Consider the following 22,575-nt stretch of genomic DNA (forward strand, 5'->3'; position numbering starts at 1 on the left):
TGTCATGGCTGTGAGGATCAACACGCAGCTGCTCAGACCGAGCAAATAAGCCCCTCTTATGACTCCAAATACCCAGTCCCAAAAGATCCAGCCATGGAGTAAAAAGCAGGCCCAAAAAGGCAGGCTCACAGTGAGGCAAAGGTCAGAAATTATGAGTTGCAGAAGCAAGATGTCAGATGTGATCTTCCAAGCTTGTTCCCTCAGAAGAACCCAAAGGAGGAAGCCGTTTGCAGGCACGCTGATGCAGAAGATGAGGATGTAGCACACAGCGGAGAAGAGAAGGAATGTTGATTTCATCTCAACCTGATGTTCCTCCAAGCCGAATTCATCATAGTACAAACTGTAGTCATAGTCATAAAGACTGAGATTGTAGACACTGTCCACGGCCATTGTTTACTTGTTGACGTCTTGTGAGGAAGTGACAATAGCTCTGATAAAGAAATGAGGATAAGGTGTTCGTTCCTCACAATGTTTCAGATATGTAATTGACAGCAAGATAGCCTACCACACAGTCAATACAAACAAAGTTTATAATAAACAAAAGTCTCCAACGTCCAGCGTGTTTGAGGAGGTGGAGCATTCATTCAGTATTCTCAAGTTTAATTAAATATTCTCAAGTTTTATTCAGTGTTCTCATCTTTTATTCAGTGTTCTCAGACTTTTATTTTAATGTTTCGATCCATATTCTTACAATTTAAATCCATATTCTCTTTCCAAATTCTCAAGCTTTCCCATTCCATTTTTACACAAATAATTTACCAAACTGAATATAAACATGAATAAATATGCTGTAAGATATTTCAAAGAGATAAAACACAAAAAGAAACCTTACCTTGAGCATGCACTCAGTGTCACTCCAGGCACTGGTGCTTATCGTCTCAGTAATTGTGTTATCTGTGTCTTATTTAATTAATGTGATTTGTTTCACTCCATCTGGGACTTTCCCAGAGAAAAGTACTTACAAAGCAGAATTTAAAATCCAGCCTACCCTCCCCTGTCACAAGATTTGGTTGAAAAAAAAAAGAAGTGAAAACTGAGAACTATCTTCAAGATGTCTTTTATTCAAAAATATTAGCTTAACAGCACAGCAATGTTTATTCATAATGGCTGAGAAAGTTCAGCAGTGAAAGCATTCCCACACATCATCATGCACACTGACATGCTTTAAATTATTTTCACACATATTATCACTTACTTGGCGCATTTAAAAGAAATTAACATAAAAACAGACCCACATATGTTTTACGAAATATGCAAAACATAAAAAATGAGATGTACAATTAAATAAATACAAACTATATTGCATAAAAACATTTTCAACGTCTATTTGGAGGGTAGTTCCAACATAACAGCAGAGTTTTGTGCATTAAAAGCCACATTCTGAATAATGGTGGTCTGGCCAGTGCCTCTCTCCATGTTCTTCCTCCTGGCAGTCTTGCTACATAAAAGTTGCAAGAGATGCCTGCGCAACTTTTGTGAGAGCATATACAGCAGAGGGTTCATACAGCAGTGAGAAAAAGCAAGTATACGACAAATGGAAAAGGCAATTTGCGAGCGTTCAATCGCATTACAGCCTTTGGGTTCATACAAAGAGTGGATGAAAAGCAAAATATTGAAAGGTCCCCAGCAGATAAAGAAGGCTGCAACAATACATAACACCACCACTACAGTCCTGTGCCTTTTTCTGTTTGAAGCCTGCAAAACGGTCTTGAGGATGGCAGAATAGCAGAAAACAATGATGGCAAAAGGGAGGAAGAAGAGCAGTGACACTTGGAGATAATATCCCAGGTTGACATCAGGGCTATCAGAGGGCACCTCGCATATGTAAAAACCGTTCCAGGGGCCGTCCACCTTTACTTTGATAGCATCACTCACGGATGCAGCAATGCTGATGATCCAAGCAGCTGCACAGGCGGCCATTGCACAACTCCGCCTCCTTACGGGTGTGCTTGACCAATTGTGCAGCACCACTGTTACGAAACGATCCACAGTCATGGCAGTCAGCAGAATGATGCTACTGTACAAACCAACAATGTATGCCGCAGTCATAGATTTGCAGACAAAGTCGCCAAAGACCCAGTGGTGCAGGTGATAGACGGCCCAGAATGGAAGCGTGACAGTGAAGACCAAATCAGAGCAGGCCAGGTTCAGGACGAACACATTTGTGACATTTTTCAGGTTCTCATAGACGAGAAGAACACATAAGAGGAGAACGTTGCCTGTGACACTGAAGATGAAGATCAGAATGAAGAGGGCACCATTGATGGTTGCAAAGTCGAAAATGTTAGGACAAAAATATACCACATCACCACTGTCATTGCTGTTCGCCATTGCAGATTTTCTAGGAAACATGAGGACAAAACTGAAATTGGCAAAATGTACTGAAGACTGAGAACATGTATACAACCTTTTAGCAATTTGTGATTTTAAAAAAAGGAATTGTAAAATATTGAAATATGGAGAGCAATTACAGTAAATAGTAACTTACCCTGTCACGTCTTGTGCTGAATTGCGCTGAGGAGGAAAGGTTGTGGTATGCAAGAGCAAACTCAAGGTTCCTCTTTTAGTTTTTCTTTGAGTCAGAGGTGCTGCATCCGTATTCCAGTTTGAGCATGAACATACTTTGAATTCAAGCAAAATGGGTGTCATAGGTTCCGGCTTTTATAACATCATCTGGAAACAGCAGTGAGAGTTGACCACAATTCAAAACAGAGACACTCCAGAACTTAAATTGAGTGATTTTTATTTAATTCTAAAGCATGGAAATCATGATTATGATGATATTATCACTTGAAAATAAACACTATAATAAATAAATTCAAACTCCAAATGATCAAAAGCAAAATACTCTCTTACATGACTGACATTAAATGTTGAAGTTGAAAATATAAAATATTTGATCGAAGTGATTGATATGAAAACATAAAGTAAAATGCAGTTAATCAAAGTGATCACATATTATCTCTAATACAATGTTTAATCAGTCTATCAACATGCATTTGAATTCAACACAGAGACGTAGTGCTCATTGCTCTTGATTAATAGCATTGTCTGATTGGAAACTGCATGAAAAGTGGATGGAATTATGGACGAAACTGCTGCTTCTCAAGGCGCTCTATTGGATTGACATCTGGTGACTGTGGAGGGGCACACTGAACTCATTGTCAACCCGCTCAAGATGACGTGCTTCATGAGCGTGTTATCCTGCTGGAAGTAGCCATTAGAAGATGGGTGTGACTGTGGCCATGAAGGGACGCACATGGTCAGCAGCAATACTCAGGTAGGCTGTGGCACTTAAATGATTTTCAGCTGGTATCAAGGGGCCTAATGTGCTGACATGAAATACATGCAGCATAAGCCCAGATGATCTAGGGCTTGTGGGAAATGGTGTTATTATTATGTTTTCCAAACATTACCATCCGAATGTAGACATATGGAAAGAACCCCCCAACTTACAGCTACAAGCCTGGTACTTTAGTTATTTTCAATGTCGATGAGATTTTGAATTTGGTTTTCTTTCTCCTGGTATAGAGCCTGGAAGCTCTGGTTTCACTTCTGCTATCTATATCAGCTACATTGAGAACTCTTCACCACTTGTTAGCGATGTGATTGTGAGTCGGCTCTGCCTGTTGCGGATGCTGCTATTGCTGTGGCCCCAGCTCTTCAGCATTCTCTTCAAGTGAGTTTTGAACTTAATACCCACAAACACATAAAACACAGGGTTGAGGCAGCAGTGTGAAAAGGCAAGAAGCCGGCTAATGTAAAAGGCATAACTCAGTAGTTCGTCTCTTTTACAACTTTCAGCGAAAGTCTTTGAATCAACAGCGGTTTGGGGCCAGATATACAGTGACTGCAGAAATATGACTATATTGTAAGGTGCCCAGCCCACAAAGAAAACAACCATGAGAGTAAAAATGAGTTTTAAAGTTTTACTCCTTCTTCTTTGGGCAGTAGGACGCAGCAACCTGCACATGATCTGAGAATAGCAAAAAATGAATACCACTGAACTCACTATGAAGAGAATATTTTGCTGGTAGATTCCATATAAGCTCCACAAAGAATTCTGAAACACACAGTGACTCTGGTCCTTGACTTCGGTAGCGAAGAGAGCTGGAATGGCGACCAAGACACTCACTGTCCAAATGGCCAAAGATGCGAGGACACTGTAGAAGCCTGTGGTGGACACAATGTTAGACAGAGGATTCATGACAGCTACATAACGGTGGACAGTCATCAGGATGAGGAGGATACCACTGCTGTAGAAGCCGACGTAGAAGATGAAGTTGATTATCTTGCATGCAGTGTCCCCTAAAGTCCATCCATATATGTGGTAGTAGGCCCAGAAGGGCAGACCTGCGGTGAAGAAGAGATCCGATACAGCCAGGTTCAGGATGAAAGCGTTGGTGAGGGATTTGAGATTCTCATACTTGGCCAGAATCACAAAGACCAGGATGTTGCCAAACAGACTGAGGATCACCACAATGGAGAAGAACACTGGAGTGAAGATCGCTCCAAACTGCACGACGCTTGTTCTGTTGCAGACTTCATCATCATAGTCCTGGTAATCGGCATAGATATAAGAATTATTGGCTGAGGTTGTGATGCCTGTGACTGTAAAGTCTTCAGTTGCAGCCATATTCCTTCAGCAAGAAGAGAAAGTCCAAATTAAAAAAAAGGCTTTGTTAGAGGGGTAAATCAAACAGGCTTAAAGATACAGTAATGCATGAGGTAATAACATTGTCAAATCTTTTTGTTTTTATTTCTGTCAAAACATACATTTTGTTTGGGACATGTGGTTGTCTTCTATCATATATGTTAGAGGGTGGGTTTACCCAAATTACAAAAATCTTATTTTCTCACTTACTAATAGTGGTATTTATCCATGTAGATAGTTTTGGTTTTATTTGCTTAGGCTTTGAGATTTCCATCACAATGATTTCTGCCTCCAACACAGTGCAATGGAAGACTTTTGTTTATGGTGTTTTCAAATCTTAAGTAATTCTGCATAACATTTAATAATCATGACTGCATAAACAACACTCAAAGTTACAGTTCAGAAAAAAAACTCTTTGCCATGTTTGGGCATCATTTTGATATTTTCATTTCCTCACAGTTGTCTTTCTGCTGTTATGAGGCTGCGGTGGTGTCACTGAGTTGTACTAATTTGAACTTTCAGCTTGACGTGTCAATTGGACCAAAAGTCACTGACGTATATGCAACAAATGAAAATATAAATCAGCAAACAAGATTTCAAACAATATGTTAATACACTCAATATTATAAAGTGTGCCCCATTTTCTTATTTTATTTATTATTTATTTTATTTAAGTATTATTTGTGTTATTGTTGTTATTGTTCAAAGAGGGGCCCTGTGGGACTGGGTGAGGGGGCCCAGTGAAATAATCTAAATTGTAGCTGCTGCGCCACAGTGTTTTGAGGAGGGAGAGGAGGACCGGTGAGAAATACAGTAGGGTTCATCAGCAGAATTGTCCAGACCAAAATTATCATTAAACCTTGAAGTCATGTGTCTACCTGCCAAGTGAGAAACTAGATGGCTTCTGACACTAGTGTCAAAAAGTCAGTTATCAAGACAAAATTTTAAGAATTTGTGTACTTCATCTAGACAACATGGAGATAATTTTTTACAAAGACTGATTGCTCTGTGACTGATGAACTGATGTGTAAACATGCTCCTCTATTTATCTGGTAATTATGTCCTGCACCAGCTGGCACCCAGGAGAGAAGCACTGCTGTGCACGGAGTATCTTCACCTTTATGCTCTATTTCCATTGACTTGCAATAGTTTGAGGATAGAATTCAAAATTCTGTCAAAAATTTTGTTTTTGACATACAGTTCTGAAATTTACCACACTACATCTACCACGACTTCAGATTTTTGTCATTTATTGTCATAAAGCAAGAATTTGCTGTAGCTGTTTACAGTAAAACATTTTGATGCACTGTGATCTGTCTGGATCGTTTGTGGAGGACAGCATAGCAAGTTTGGTATCAATTGAGTAAAAAATGTAGGAGGAGATATGTTTAACTAGAATATTTCTGCTCACTTGGGCCTACATTTTGGTGAAAGTTGTGAAAGTGGTAGTGTTAATTGTCAAGAGGAAAGTTCCTCTAAAGCTAGCCAAATACAAATAAAACCAAAAACGAACAGCAGGGCTACCACTTGAGGTAAGTGAGAAGGTCATTCTTTTTTTTAAATTGGATGAGCTGAACCTTTAAATGTTTTCTTTTCCTCTGCATTAAAGCTAGACTATCAAAATAAGGAGATACAACAATCTTTCTTTCTTATCACACAGGCTAGATGAAATGAAAAAAAAAGACTAAGTGTTAAGTCATCACATCCGCATTTCAAATATTTCAGTAAAACAAGTCTACAAAACAGAAAACATTGTACACTTTACCGTAAGTATTGCCAAGCCCTTTCTCATGAGAGATCTCCACTAGAACAAACAATTGAGAAGTGTGGAAACATACTGTACCTGCCCAGAGCCTGTGCACACACCAGAGTCCTTCCTGAAAATATCACTGGAAACCTGTTGAATTGTTCCTTAAATATCGACCACAAAAGGTGAACAGAAATCCAAAATGATTATCAGGTCATCCACACACGACATCTTTGGGTCATTTGGTTTCAACAATGCATGTGAGAAGACATGTTCCCTTCATTCGTTAATGTTTGATTTAGTTGGCCATTAGTCTTTGAAAGTGATATTTCAGAGTTTCAAGAACAAACATATTCCATTTTGTGTGACTGTTAGTTGACTGTTGTACCTGTAACAGGTAAACTATTTTAATTTCTCTGTTTATTTTTTACAACTTTGGCACCACAAAATAAGAATATGAATATGGAGGAGGCGTTGTGGTTAGTGTGACAGTATATTTTAGTTTATTAACCGAACAAGAAACAACAATGATCATAATCCAATAACAATTATTGCCATTAATGATTAATTGATGTTTTTGTTTAATAATTGATCAATCTATTAGACTATATATTTTCACTTCAAAATTTTCATTCGACCAACAGTCCAAAACCAAAAGATATTTATATCATTGTAAACTGAATATCTTTTGGTTTTGGACTGTTGGTCAAATGAAAATTTTGAAGCAAAATAAATAAATATATAAATAAAACATAATAATATGTTAAATAAATCCAAAGATTTTGGTTTTGAACACACTGAGGAGAAATATTTAGATTTACACACCTTGTATATTTTGTACATATCATACAATGCATCTTAATGCCATTAGTTATTTAGTGGTCAACTAGTTGTTATTTTATCAAAATGCCTTTAATATAATCTCGTCTAACTGTGTACAATAACATATACATGTAAAATAAAACAACTATTCTTATTCTTAGATTATATTTCAAGAAATATTGGTTCTATGATACATGCCTCAGTTTCTGTTTATTTACCATTTGTCTCTCAACCAAACTAGGACGGAGTTCAACAGTAGCAGACGCCTATTTTTCCGTTAGGCCTGTCAATCATCCACAGTGCCCGCCCCCAGCGGTAGCAAGTTTCTGCTGTATCACCCACAAACTGGACACTCTGGACAATTTAACACGTCAAGTACGTCTATGATTTAACTATCTATTTAATATTGAAGTGTTTGGCTTTATTTACAACCAAACTGCGATGGTTTGTAACAGAAATGTACATTAAATCCGACCAGGAAATGAAGAGCTGAGAACAGGTGCATGTCTGTTAGCGCTCGACAGCTTTGACAAATCGTTGTTTACGTCGCGGTTTGTTGCATTTTACGCTGATTGAAAGTGATTTAAGTCAACTTTGCTGGTTTGTAATGTCGACGGTCGATAACGGTACAGAAATCGTGTTTCAGTGGGCTCCGATAAGGACATTATGGACTACAAATGGTGATACGCGTTCACCTGTCGTCGTGATGTACATGTTGTACCTCCTCTGACTGCAGGCAGATTTTGCTAACTTTACTGAGCTGCTGTGGTTCCTTCAGTGTGTCTCCTTAACAAATTCACGGACCCCTCTGGAATATTTAAGTTGTCTCATTTGTTGAAGACTTCTTGGGTTGGGCAGCCCAACGCTGTCTTTATGACATAGTTTTATTGCAGGGGGGAAACTAATTAAAGGCACCAGTATTTTTATGTTTACATCCTTGTGGTAGCAGCACATGCTTTTTATTTATGTCATTTTGGGGGGGGCACATGTATGTTCTTGATCATGTAGGGATGTGAGGGTTTGTGTTTATATCATGAGAACATTTCTGAAATATCCAAAAATAATCGTGGTGTCTGTGTTATTAATCTTACATGCAGAATTTCCTGACTACACTGCCCTTTCCCCACAATGGCCTCCTCCTCATCAGTTGGAGATAATCAACTGCAGAGGATAATCAGAGATCTGCATGGTAATTAAGCTGTTCACACTTACAGTAAACACCATCTCTTACAGTCTTTTACATTATATTGCTCTGTGTGCCATGCAGCATGTTTTTAAATGTGTACTTTTGGAAGTAGGCACATGTCTGTGTGTGTGTGTACACAAGTAATGGACCAAACAGTATAATGAATATGAATATATTAATGAAATATGAATAATTGCAACATTTGTTTTCATCAGGAAATGTTTTGTGCCTAATGGAAATCTATGACTGATAGAAATGTTGCAAAAATGACTGTGGGAGCAAAAACCTGAGTGCAGATTCTACTATTTTTTGCCTTTTATTGGTACTCAAGAACACAATTTGATGTGTGTGTGTTAATAATGCTGTTACTGTCTTGTTTAGATGCTGTGTTAGAGCTGAGTAAAGAACACAGGGAGTGTGGTGAACCTGTAACTGACGACAGCGCCAACCTGCACAAGTTCTTTTATAAACTAGAATACCTGCTACAGGTAAAGTATCATCAAGTAACACTGAGTACATTGAGTTTTATTTTGAATTTGTCCAGTTTGAGTTTGAACACTGCTCAGCTAACTCTCCGGACCAGTTTTTCCCAACTTGGGACCCAAGAAGGGCTCACAAGAGAAATTTAAGGGGTTTTTAAGGGGAAATTGGGGAAAAAAATGTGTTTTATATTTATTATCTTATCCTTGTGAAATACTACTTCTGATTCTGACTACACATTTTTTTGGTTGAGGTGTCCACATCTCAAACATATGCAACATGGGACAAACTAATGTTTGTTTACAAAGGGTCACAAGTTAAAACATTGGGAACCTAATGACGCCTCATCACAGGCTGCATACATCTATGAGTTGTGAGCAATTCCACCAAAGAGTTATTCCCCCCCCCCCCCCCCCCCCCCCCCCAGTTTGGGAACTAAAGTTCTAGAAAGACTAAGGTGAAACGGGCAGGAAGTCCATTGGAATTATATGTCAGACAGACCCATTGTACCAGGTTGGTTTGGTAATGCAATAATAGGGTGATGTGTGTTTCCTAGTTTGACCAGAAAGAGAAGACAACCTTTCTCGGGCAGAGGAAAGACTACTGGGATTACTTCTGCGACTGCCTGATTAAGATCAAGGGAGCTAACGATGGCATCCGTTTTGTTAAATCCATCCCCGAGGTAATCCTCCTCTGCAACACACACACAATCACCCTGTGTGCCTCGGCCCTGCCATGGCGTGCAACACATGCACACACACAAATACACGGTGACTGTATAACCATGTAACTAATCCTCTGCTCGGTCAGGTACAGTAAGACTCAGTGCTGCTAATTTACTTGCTGCCTTACAACTGTACCTACTGTACTGTGCTGTTCCTTCCACACGTTCTATCCTGGGAATTCACAGTGGTGAGCTTCATACTGGAATAGCTGTAGTTGAATTAGTCCTAGTTTGTACTATATTTAATTTGTAGCTTGTTTAACCTCCTGTGTGCCTGATATTGATTTTTTTTTAGCCTAAAAAGCTTCAAAGACTACTCTAAATAACTAAAAGGTATTTACTAATGAAATGTTTTTTGCCTTGAGGGATATGGGCATATACAAGCCATGTTGTTCTCTCTAATAGAGCTAACAATTATTTTAAAGTACATAATCTGATGTGGATCTCTGAAATATGATGAGTCAAGATAGTAATGACTTGTCTACAGTGTAAAATTAATAATGCCACAGTGGCATATTGTTGTGTTGTATAGTGCCCCAACAAACGATTGTTTTCATTATCAATTCATTTGCCGATTATTCTGTTATTATCTTGATTAGTTGATTAATATGCTTGTTGCAATTTCTCAGAGCCTGAGGTCATCTTATATCTTCAGATGTCTTGTTTCGTCCAACCAATAGTCCAAATAAATTTTTACTATAATGGTGTATTAAAGAAAGAAAATCATGAAATCTTCATATCTGAGAAGCTGAAACCAACAAATATTCGACATTTTTGATCAAAAAGGGACTAAAACAATGAATCAAGTACCAAACAGTTGCTAATCAATTTTCTTTCAATCAACCATTCAGTGAATGATTGTTTGGCTGTAGTGCAGTGCCATTGTTCCTTTCTTTAGGAAAAATCCTTTTTATAAGTCAGCTATATTCTAGCGTGAGAGAGCTAATTACTGAATAGGTTCTGCTTTATAGGCACAGTAAGACCACATGTCTCATTTTATGCTAATTAGCATTCGTTAGCAAAACATATCTGTGGTTTAAAGTTTCCTCAGGGATTTACAGTATTTTTTTCTTTAAAAGTCACATAGTTTAGTCAATACCAGCTGACTGCTAATTACTTGTTGGAAACCTTTTGATACTCGTACTTAAAATATTATTTTTATTCTTCTTGTTTCTTGTCGGTCAGTCACTTACGTAAGTCAGCCTCCAGCTGGTGTCCTTCTGGAAGGTCTGTTGTCTGACTTAAATCCCTCCATCTGCTAATGTATTGCAGAGTTTGGGCCTACAGACAGATACTGAAGATTTAATGTCTATGCAGTGATTACCTTTAAACTTAGAAATCCTTAAATGTTCTGTGCCAGGACACATTTGAACAAAACACAATTTTACATTGGGGTCAGGGTTAGGGTTAGGGTTATTAATAGGTTAGTTGATCAACAGAAAAATAGACAACAGCTATTTTGACTCAGTTTGAGTAATCTTTCAAGCTAAAAACCATCCATTACTTGGTGCAGTTTCTCTGTTTTATATCATTGTAAGCCAAATATCTTTAGATTTTGGACTGTTTGTCGGAAGAAACAAGTCATTCAAATGACTTGGACCCTAGGAAAATGTGATGGACAGTTTATGACATTTTATAGACTAAATGGTTAATCGACTAAGAGAGACAATAATGTCCTGCAGCTTACTGACTAGAACGTTTACTGACTACTGAGGTCAGACCACATCACAGTGAGGTTGTGTGTGTGTGGGTGTGTGTGTGTGTATATGTGAGTGTGAAAGTACACTAAAGTGTATATTTTTGTGTGTCCTCAGTTAAAGACATCACTGGGGAAAGGAAGGGCCTTCATCCGCTACTCACTCGTTCACCAGCGTCTTGCTGACACACTGCAGCAGTGTCTTATAAACCAGAAAATCACAAGGTCAGAGGACACACACTCACTCACAGACACACTGTATTTTATTGTCACTTTTGTTGTCTTCAAGTTGCGTAGATATGTCATGTTTTACAACTTTGGACGGTTTCTTAGGAAATGTGACTTTCCCTTCCTGATTTCTGTCTTATTTCTGTTTTCACAGAAAACACAACAGCCTCAAAGCCTAACCATAGACGCACATAGTCACATCTTACTTCCTCAGCCTTTCATCACACCAAATGTCAATTTTGGTTTTGCTTCATTTGACCAGGATAGTCTTTTATCATTCACATTTCTATTTCAAGGGTGTGTTGGACAAAATGGGAGAGGAGATCAAGTTAAAAGTTATTCAATCACATACTTTAGGCTGTCTGTCTGTTTCTCAATAGCAGATGGTGTGTGTGTGTGTCATAGACTGTATTTTGTTTGTGTGTGTGTGTGTGTCAGGTCAGGTAAGATATCACATGCTGTATAGACTAACCAACCGACACAATCTGCAAAAACATTAACCACCTAATTACATTCTGTCAAGTGCTTGTCTCATCCTTGTATTTTCTCGTGCTCGCGTCTCTTCTTGTACTTTGTTTTGTTGCTGTGTTGCGTGTCCCTGATGGGATCAATAAAGCTTATCAACATTACATTATCTTAACATCAACAGCTCAGTATACATTTAAAATACATTGCTTAACCAACAGTATCAACATTGTTTTGTATCAAATAAAATAATATTTGTGTGTTCTTGTCCTCAGTATTGTGTTTTATGTTGTTTTGTTTGTTCCCGTGCAGTGACTGGTATTACGCCCGGAGTCCCTTCCTCAAGTGTCACCTCACTGCTGACATAATCAACTACCTTTATGAGCTCAACCAGATCCAATTTGACGTGGCAGCCAGAGGATATGACCTCGACGCCGACTGGCCAACGTTTGCGAGGTAACCAATATACACAAATCTGTTTACACTTTTACAATCAGTCAGTTTCATTCCTTTTTGTTGAAGAAAAACAAACTTGAATCTGGGAAAAACTAAAGCTTGTAGTTCTTCTGCCTCTGGGTTGGAAGTGATTAGTAAATTGATTGGAGACAGACCTGAAGTAATTTGGAGTAACACACCAGTTTAGCTCATGTAAAATTGTGGTAAAGCGGTTTTGGGTATTTCACAACTTGAAGTAACACTTAATTATTTGATCACTCTGCACATTCACAGCTCTTTTTTTTTTACTTGAGGGTGTGTAAATGTGCCGACAGTGCGTGAGTGTCGATCGCTGTTTCTCACATCAACGCCTTTGCCAAAACTTTTCACTTCCTTGTCATCAATTTACAGTCACTCTACAGGCAGTGGTCACAATTTGTTAAATGCATAATTTGTGTTGTTGAGCATCAATTGTGATTGTTATTTAAATTTACAACATAATTACAATATAATGCAGCAACACCTACAACAGCACAAGATTACCTGAAAAGGGGTTGAAACACCACCTGTCACACATTCTAAACAAATATAAAGATAATTCACTAATGCAGTATTTCTTTAGAGTGCTATTGTACTATTACATTTGACGGTACACATTGTATGATATGGTATACACCCCATGTATCTTTTTATGGTTTCTTTTTTGTAAGTACTTAAGGGCAAATATTTGTTCCGCTTGTCATTTCCCACGAGTAGCCTGAAATTATTTTATGCAACACCCACACAAGCTGTTACACTTATTTTTTTCACATGAATCGTGACTGGATGGCTAAATGGAAACAGTTTCATTGCTGTACCGGAAAAGAAATAAACACAATTGTGACAACATATTGATCCAGCTGCGATTTACTTCCAGAAATAGGCTTAATGTGAAAACAGGTTATTGACCTCATTTCATGTTCAGGTCTGAATCAATGCAAAATATTAAGTTTCATGGTGTTGTTGCAGTATCTTTAAATGTTGAGTCTTTCATCAACAGACAAAACTCATTTTTAACTGTTACAATAAATAGATTAAAGGATTAAAGGTGAACTTTGCAACAGTTGGCAACTATGATGACATGGCAATGTTGTTAACGGTTCATTTACATCCTGTAACTATTGCATCATTTCCTGTTTTTTTCTTAAAAACTATACGTGCATGTACTTGGTGTTACTGTAGAGCCACGTAAATACTCACTTCTGTCAACTGAAGTTCCTCTTTTTTTTGTTAAGATTGTTGTAATTTATTTTACAACAATCGTTTGTCTTACTCTTTCTATTAATCATGTTTTAAATTACCCTAATATTTGGTATCTCTTTATATCTCTTTAGGCGAACGTTAGGCACTGCCTCACCAGCTTTCCTGTGGAAGCCCCCCAGTCGCTGCTCCAGCATCAACAGTCTCGTTAGCAGCTACTCACACTCACAGGTACACATATATATACATACTCTACTTAAACAAATATTTGTGACAGTTTGACTGTGAAGCATCTGACCAGAGCTCTCTTGTTCCATTCACTGACCAGGCGCAGGAGTTTCTCCCAATCCCAGACTTGAGTCACAGTCTCCTTGGTGAACTGGGGGAACTGGGGGAACCCTCTCCTTGCAGCATAGCAGAGAACCTCCGAATTGAGCTTGACCAGTCTGAGCTCAGACAGCAAGAGCTTCTGGTCCAGGTTCAGGAGTTAGGCAGAGAGGCTGCTGAGCTGAAAGGCGTGGTTAAAGACCTTCAAGGCCAGCTGTTAGCAGCTCAGAAGTCCTCTGGCCACTCCGTCCCTATAGCAGCCCAAAGAAACCAAGAAGCGGATAATCAAGAGAGAGCACATCACCTTCAAACCTGTAGGGAAGCAATAAACAGTGAACTTCAAGACAGACTCACAGCTGCTGAGAACAAAAATATGGAGCTTCTCTCTAAGTTGGACGAGGCGCTTAAAGAAAAGGGACAGCAAACAGCCAGCTACTGCGACTCGGCCTGGAAAATACAGGAACTCCTGGATAAACTCAAGACTGCAGAGGAGGAGAGGCTGGAGGCAAAGAGAGAGGCTGAGGACAGGACCAGGCACTCTGAGCGTCTGTCCCAGGAACTAAAAATCAGGGAAGAAGAGTTGAGGAACAGTGAGGGGAAGCTGGCTGAAGTAAAAGCCAGAGCCCATGACGAGCGCGAGGAGGCGCTCAAACGCTTGGAGGAGCTCCAAAATGCAGTCGGACGAATACAGGGGGCGCTGACTTTGAAAGAGAAGGAGACGGGGAACTTGAGAGCCCAGCTTCAGGATCTACAAGCGTCACTGGAGTGCAGAGAACGACAGGCAGAGGAGCTGAGGAAAAGACTGCAGGAGGAGAGGGAGGGGGAAGAGCAGAGATGTAGCATGAGTAGTAGCCAGAACGAGGAACTCGAGAGCCAGCTTCTGGATGTAAGAAAAACTCTAAAAAACAGAGAGAAAGAGTTAGCTGCTAGTTCAGAGAGAATCAAGCATTTAGAGGAGCAGTTGGAGAAGCTGAATGTTGAAAAAGAAAGTCTGAGCTCTCGACTTGCTGATGATGGAGATGTTTCCTGTGATCAAGCCGAGAAGCTTGAGGACTACAAAACCCAATGTAGCAATCTCATGGAAATAAACACTAAATTACTCCAAACAGTTAAGAAGAGTGAGGGGAGCATTACAGAGCTGACAGAGAGCAGGGCAGCCTTGTTAGACCAGCTGGCTTCTTTGAGGGCTTCTGAGAAGCACTTAAAGGGCAGAATTGAGGCTACAAATATGAGTGTGGAAGATCGGGAGAAGAAGCTTCTGGATGAAAACTTGCATTTGGAGGAGATTTTCCAGAAGGTGCTTGTCCAGAAGGAAGTATCTGATGCTCAATTAAGGAAGCTACAGCATGAAAACAGGGAGCTTCTTGAGGTTCAGTCCTCGTTGAAGAAACGGTTAACCAGAACTCAACAGGAAATGGACTCACTCACTGCCAAAGCTGCAAAGTTGGACAAGAACCTCACAGTCTCCCAAAGAAGCCAAGCAGAGTTACTTGAAAAACTTGAGGAAACTGAGGCTAAACTGAGAGACCAGACTGTTAAATGTGGGCTTCTGCAAGCCAGAGCAGAGGAGCTGGAGAGCAGGACTGGGGAGCTCCACGATGAAAAAGGAGCTGCAGAGAGCAATGAAAAAATGCAGAAGCTTCATGATGAGCATCAGACATCCTCAATGGAAACCAAAGAGGCCCCATTCAGGCTAGTTATGGCTGAGGCTCAACTGGAACTCAACCTACGGGAGGTGCACCGGCTTCAGGAAGAGGTGGTGGAGCTCAGGGCTCAGCTTCTGGCAGGAGCTGAGGAGAGGATGAAAGTTCAGGCACTGCAGGAGGTGACGGAGTCCTCCAGAGAGGACCTCCGTGTCTTAGCAGAGCAACTCAAGGCCCAGGTAGAGGAGTTAAACCGCCGGCATGTGGATGAGATTCTTAGATCCCGGGAGCGAGAAGAGGCTCTTATCCGTGAGCGCGACGGTGAGGCTCAGGCTCGAGCAGGTCTGGCCGCAGAGGTGACGGCCTCCAGAGAGGAGCTCAATAAACAGAAGCTGCGTTATGAAGCCTTGTGTCTGGAGAACAGTGAATCCAGGGAGGCGCTCCATAGAGCCAACACCGAAACAGCTGAGCTTGGTGTGCATGTGTGTATGTTAACCGCCGAGAACGAAGAAGCTCGTCTGCGTTGGGAGGGTTTGTCAACAAGGCTGGAAGAGCTGGAGGAGGAGGCGACCGAGGAGGCAGAGAGGCTGAATACCTGCGTGGAGCAGCTACGTCAGGAGAACCAGCGACTCCTCGATGAGCTCCGTAATGAGGAGGGTTTGTTGGCAACCAAGCAGAAGCTGCAGCAAGAGCTGTGCAAGTCCCAACAGGAGGCTGAAGCTGTGCAGGAGACGAACCAGGAGGAGATTCAGGCACTCCGCTTGCAGCTCAGCAGTCAAGCCATGAGCCACGGCAGCCAGCTCCAGGTCAGCCGCAAAACAAATGAATCACAAAGTATGCTTCAATGCGTTGCACTTAAGTAACCGAGTCACCGTTGGCTTTCTCCTGTAAGCCGATTTCTTAAACTTCATGTCAACGAGAAACCTGTTTTTTGTTTTTTTATAATAAGGCTAATGGATCAGAGCTGATTTCCCCAGCTAGATTTCTCTTGGAGAGCGCTGATTTCTCTGCCATATATACGGATAACCGGGTTTGTAAGTGGCACATGAATGAGGAAACCAAGTGGCTCTATGAAAGGAGAAGTCATTACATGTAACCTGATTTCTCTGAGCACCCTGGTTACTTGGGTGCATGTAAACATACTTCTTGATATGATATGTTTTACCAAATTGACTTGAGTCATCAGTTGATGAATTAATGGTTTGTATTCTCATCCAGACTGTGAATCAAGAGTTACAGGACGTGAAATTATGGCTGACGACTGAGCAGGAGAAAGCGCTCGACCTGGAGAACAAACTCAAACAGCTACAGGTGAGAGTATGCCCTGATTCCAGATCTGCTATACTGTTTGGTACGCCACCATAAGCAGGTTATTCTGGCCCCAGGCTGATCACTAAAGCAGTTTTAAGTCACTGCTGACGAGTTGGTTTAATGATATCACATTGAAAGTGGTTTTAAGCAAGGAAATGAAACTGTTAAACATGGCCTCTGACAGCTCTATATGTATTTGTGTGTCTAGGATTGATACATGAAAACACAAATTCCAGTTGTGTGTATTGGCAGTTGAAGGAATCACAACGATATGGTCACAGGGATAATTCACAAAGAACCGGAAATAATGTCTTGCTTTGCTGTACTGATTGCAGGCTCAGAATCGGAGATATTGCCAACAGATTGAGGAGAAAAACATCCAGATGGCCGAGTCTGAAAATCTCATCCAGCAGAAAGAAGACGAGATAATCCATCTGAAAGGGAATTTATCAAGGTGAGATACTGTATTCATAATCACACATTCTGGACCAAATTAGAGCTCTGTGAAAAAACGCTTCTAATCTTGTGTGTTTAGATCAGAATGTTTACTTTTTATTTAGTATGTCTTATCTGGGAATTTGGTGCACTTGTTCTTCCTGTTTTTGAAATGCAAGCTTAAAAATAACAACTGCATGGACACGATCAAAGTCGCCTGAGAATCGCCATGTTTTTGGTGATATAATGAATCAGCTTGTGTGTGTGTGTGTGTGTGTGTGTGTGTGTGTGTGTGTGTGTGTGTGTGTGTGTGTGTTTATGCAGGTCTGAAGATGGCCTAGCAGCGGCTCAGCGGGCCTGTCAGGAGATGAGTGACAATCTAAGGAGAGTCATACAGGACAAACAGAGCTTCGATCTTAAAACAACTGCTGAACTCGATGATCTTTACCGCACCAAAATCAATTTGGAGGAAAGGCTTGTAGAACTCATCAGGTATAAACATACTTCATATTACCTTAGATTTACTCAAATCCACTGTTGCATACCATGTTTCTTTCTTTGTCTTTTTGTTAGTGAGGTTAATTTTCACAAAGCAGGGTTGAGACATGATCCCCAGATTTTCTACCTAATGCCTTGTTGAGTTTGTGTATTCAAATGGCTACAAACAAACCACCTAGATTGTTTAATCTACAGTTTACTGTGTGGTTTTATTGCATTTACAAACATGCTTGATGGCGCTCTCTTCAGGGAGAAAGATGCACTGTGGCAGAAGACGGACGCCCTGGAGTTTGAGCAGAAACTGCGGGATGAGGAGACGGAGAGGGACGTCAACTACTGTCTGGGCTGTCACAGTCAGTTCAGCTGGTATCTCCGCAAGTACAACTGCAGGTCAGATGGTCCTCTGTATATAACAAATATACATATCACTATGACAACCAATAAAACTACTGTCAATGCTACTACTTTTAAAGTGGTGTAATGACACAAACTAGTTCCACATCAGTTTATACGCACAACACCTAATTAGCTCTGCAAAAGGCCGTCACTCGCTCAAAACATTTCACTTGTGCCAAAAGTAAACGAATTCATCAGTCAGTGCATCACTGCTGCCGAAATTATATTTCCCTTTGCGATTGTTTCGGTAGAAACAGTCAAATGCCAAATGAACTGAGTCACTGTCCAATGACATTTTGTTTCTGTATGTCACTTCACATGTAGACTTACCATCTGTAACCCAAAGTGAAGTAAAATAACTTCTGCAGCCAAACGAATGGTATCCAAATCAGTCAGTTTGCAGCTCTGTATTCAGGAACTGTGATGCTTTTGAAAACTCTTGTAAACTCCATGTAGTTTCAATGTGTTTGAGTGAAGGTAGTTCACACATTGCACCTGTTTACTAACTGAATTTTCAAGATGCATCTGTTATCAGTTCAAGATTACTATAAAACATTTATGTTTATCACATTTGGTTCAAATGATTTCCACGTGAGGATTTAAACAATGAGCATGTTGATGAACACGTCTGAGAGTTTTCCAGTTCATTAGAGAAGCTACCTGTAACTTAATGCATCACTGGATCATTTAACGATATTTGTGCTTGAAATTTTATTTGGATTCTGTGTGAAAGCAACAACAAATGGACATACTGTTGTGAGGAAGTGAGCTCTGGATTTGAGAAGTGTTCTTTGAAAACCTGATGAACCATGATTTTGATTCGATGATTGGCGAAAAGCTGTAAGATTGAAAAAAGCAGCTAACAATGAACATGAGGATAGCAATGCTTTCAACACAAACAAGACGTAGCTTACACCACATCACACTACATCAGTTTCACTGCTTCACTGGGCTCCTACGCATGCCGTAACAATGTTTAATTCAATCATAATGTGTCTATTTACAGACTGTGTGGGCGTCCGTTCTGCTACTACTGCTGCAGTAACACAGTGAGCACCCAGCAGGGCGGCAACAGAGAGCGCTGCTGCAGGGACTGTTACAACCAACACAGTGCAGTAGTTGAGCGCCACCCACAGGAGGAAGTGACTAACAGCACAACGGGGACACCTTTCAGTCGTCTGCTGCAGGCTGGGAGAGCTGTGACCAGTGTTTCAGGTAACAAAACACACACACACATACACTGAAGTAATTTGTCAAATGCTGAAGTATGTGCACAATTGCTTTAGGTTGGGGTGTGTATTCAAGGGCACACACAGTACACTAAGAGAAGAGTATAAAATGCAATGATCAACATGTGGCTGATGCTTACGTTCTAGGAGCAGATGAAGATGACAAGCAGGATGATGGTGTTTTTGACATCATCACAGAGGAGGAAGTGAGCGGCGTCTATGACAGTGACTCCCTCTCTTTTTCCACCGCCTGCTCTCCTGCACATGGACAGCAGGGGGCAGCACAGCTGTAAGTATCTCACATGCATTCACTCCCAGAGAGATGGAGATAATAAACCACAACATGAGAGATTAATACAAACCACAGAAACAGATTTCCTGTTTACACCTGCTCCTTTACAACATGCCACCTTCAAAACAATCTCTTCAGTCTATTCCAAATGTAATGCTGCAGGACATTACAGTCAGAACACTGGAGGAGTGAAAAGAAATTCAGGGGCATGATCTTGAAAAATTAATGAAAATTAATTTATCTCATAATTCAATTACATTTTCTTTTCAGCTTTAACAGTTTTCTACATACATTTCCTATAAAAAAGGACACATATTTGAATTTTGCACTTGCCATTTTACACATTTTGCTATGTGTAAGTTTTTTAGGGCTGTCCCCAAACTGTTAGTCAATGAGAAGAGTCTTAGTCAACCAAGCTTTCATTGGTTGGTTAGTTGCAGAACAAAACCCCCCCTCAAACTCAAACTGAAAGTATCAGGGCGGTTGTAACACGGACCCTTTCTCTTGTAACATGGAAGTCAGGAACGTGAAGTCCACATGAAGTAAACTCCATCATTGAGTCCGCAGCCGAAAATCAGCCCGATTGCCAGAGTTACAGTAACGTCAGAAAAACTTGTAAAATGTATATTTTAAGGCTCATGTTTTTGTTAACAATGTTACTTATAACATTCTTCCGCAGCCCTGGAACTCAAACCATCCCTGATGCCCCCAAAAATATATATTTAAATAATTAAATAAATATCACAAGTCTCGTCGACTAATGGCTTGAACTATCGACTACTAGTCAACTTGGAAAATCTTTGGTCAGGGGCAGCCCTCATGTTTTTATTGTGTGTGTTCTGTGTGAGCCATGTCTAAGACCTTGAGATAGACAGATGGAAGTTTTTCTGATTCACTTCATTTTATTCTGTACAATGTTTAATTACTGTGAGGACACTTACATGTGAAATTAAAAGAATCTCCACAAATTGATATAAATCATGTATAAATGTAAAATATCCATCACTCTTTCTAGAAACAGCAGTGCCAGTGCTGGAGACCTCGCATCCGAAGATACTGAGGACCTCAGTGCTGCAGTGCAGGATGCAGAGATCTGCCTGCTGAAGTCTGGAGAACTCACGTGAGTTTCACATGCAGCAAAAGTTATGCTGGAAAACTCTCAGTGCTGCAGAGTTGTGTTGTGGATGCGGTCACAAGGTTAGACTTTCAGTTTTCAGAGAGCATTTCTTATGTATTCTTCTGGTGAAAACTTTGCTCTAAATCTCAAAATGTGAAGTGAAAGTTGTGGGTCCTCTGTTTCACTTCAGTCTTAATTTGGAGCAGGTTTGTTTAGTGAATATGGAGAAGCTTTAAGGCCTCATGTCAGCAGTTACCTTCATTAGCTGCTGCCCTGTAATTTTGTGAACTATTCTGTTTTATTCCCTGCTCTGTAGGCTCTCTGTCAACTTCTCGGTGGATGACATCTCAGAGTTTGGGGACAGCTCCCGAGAGCTCTTCATCAAATCCAGCTGTTACAGCACCATCCCCATCACCATGAGCGGTCCCGGTCCTACTGTCACGTGGACGTTCACTTCCGAACCCAAGAGCATCTCCTTCAGTGTGGTCTACAGGGAGAGTACAGAGACTCCGCTGGAGCAGGCCAAGGTGAGACAGCAGTGTATGAATAACGGGAACATGCGTACACAAAACCTCCTCTTGGGGATGGGCTCCGATAGCCGGGTCTATTTTGGATCCCCATCCCCACTTGTCATCTCTCACGCTTGCAGACATGAACATAATGTATGCAGAAATATATTTCTCTGCTGTCGTTGTAAATGTCAAACAAGATGTCTATCCTTTGCTCTGCACAGGTCTTGATCCCACTGACTCGCTGTAACTCCCACAAAGAGACGATTCAGGGGGAGCTGAAGGTCAGAAACCCCGGAGAATACACCCTCATCTTTGACAACTCTTTCTCCAGGTCAGTCACTTTTTATTTTGTCACATGTGAGGGCTTTGTGTGTTTGTTAAAAAACAAACAAAACCTTATTAACTCTTAAGCACAAGCCACTATTTTTAGAGGAACAGGAAGGAAATGTTAAGCCTCTGTGTCTCCTGTTAATCAGATTCATCTCAAAGAAAGTGCTGTATCATCTGAGTCTAGACAAGCCTGTGGTCTACGATGGAACTGACCTCCTCTGAACGTGACGGGAAGCAGGAGAAGCAGGTGTAACACTGACTTTAGAGACATTCAGGGGGTTTAAGCTCATGCATACAGAGTCTAGTGACGGTTAGCTCAGCTTCCAGCTTGATCATGAGGTGTTTCAGAGGAGTTCTGATCATGACAGACTGAAAACAATGAAGTAAAACAATGTTACACTATTGAATGTGAGCATGCACTACCTTTTATAAAAGCTTGACGTTGTAGTTTAAATGTAGCATTAAGGGTATCAAATGTCACTCCTACTGTCAGTGACTGGAGGATTGTTGCATATTTGACATGCGTGTGTGTGTGTGTGTGCACCTACAGATGTAGCTCATGTAGGTAACTTTTCTTACTGCATCCTTGCAGAAGTAAAGCTGTATCTTTGCTTCAGCCTGAGGTGCAATTGTTTGATTAATGAAGGTTTGTTCTCATTATTTTCCTCGTCTCATAAAGTCAGAAATGGGATTAATGTGCTCTCTGCACAGTGACGAGTACATTCCCACTACGAGTGGGAGACATGGTTAAAATCCTCTGTCACCCTGTGTATAATTTTATTTGTTGTAATATCAATATTTATTGTGAT

The 22,575-nt window shown here is 40.5% G+C and overlaps 3 protein-coding genes across 3 annotated transcripts; 1 reads left to right on the top strand and 2 right to left on the bottom strand.

The window, feature by feature from the left end:
- Positions 1–1,041: 1,041 nt before the first annotated feature.
- On the bottom strand, positions 1,042–2,341 carry LOC139297013 (chemokine XC receptor 1-like). Its single transcript, XM_070919591.1, has one exon. The coding sequence runs from the start codon at positions 2,329–2,331 to the stop codon at positions 1,324–1,326; it is 1,008 nt and encodes a 335-aa protein (XP_070775692.1). The 5' UTR covers positions 2,332–2,341; the 3' UTR covers positions 1,042–1,323.
- A 782-nt stretch (positions 2,342–3,123) lies between these two features.
- LOC139296937 (chemokine XC receptor 1-like) lies at positions 3,124–4,636 on the bottom strand. Its single transcript, XM_070919509.1, has one exon. The coding sequence runs from the start codon at positions 4,634–4,636 to the stop codon at positions 3,572–3,574; it is 1,065 nt and encodes a 354-aa protein (XP_070775610.1). The 3' UTR covers positions 3,124–3,571.
- Positions 4,637–7,562: 2,926 nt separating this feature from the next.
- Positions 7,563–22,153, top strand: fyco1b (FYVE and coiled-coil domain autophagy adaptor 1b). Its single transcript, XM_070918965.1, has 18 exons — positions 7,563–7,598; positions 8,321–8,412; positions 8,791–8,897; positions 9,446–9,571; positions 11,428–11,534; positions 12,315–12,458; positions 13,811–13,907; positions 14,005–16,452; positions 16,865–16,957; positions 17,293–17,411; positions 17,717–17,884; positions 18,140–18,280; positions 19,293–19,501; positions 19,663–19,804; positions 20,823–20,927; positions 21,241–21,451; positions 21,658–21,767; positions 21,913–22,153. The coding sequence occupies exons 2-18, from the start codon at positions 8,352–8,354 to the stop codon at positions 21,986–21,988; spliced, it is 4,464 nt and encodes a 1,487-aa protein (XP_070775066.1). The 5' UTR covers positions 7,563–7,598; positions 8,321–8,351; the 3' UTR covers positions 21,989–22,153.
- The last annotated feature ends 422 nt before the right edge of the window (positions 22,154–22,575 follow it).

The sequence above is a fragment of the Enoplosus armatus genome, chromosome 14, assembly GCF_043641665.1.
Source record: "Enoplosus armatus isolate fEnoArm2 chromosome 14, fEnoArm2.hap1, whole genome shotgun sequence".
NCBI lineage: Eukaryota > Metazoa > Chordata > Actinopteri > Centrarchiformes > Enoplosidae > Enoplosus > Enoplosus armatus.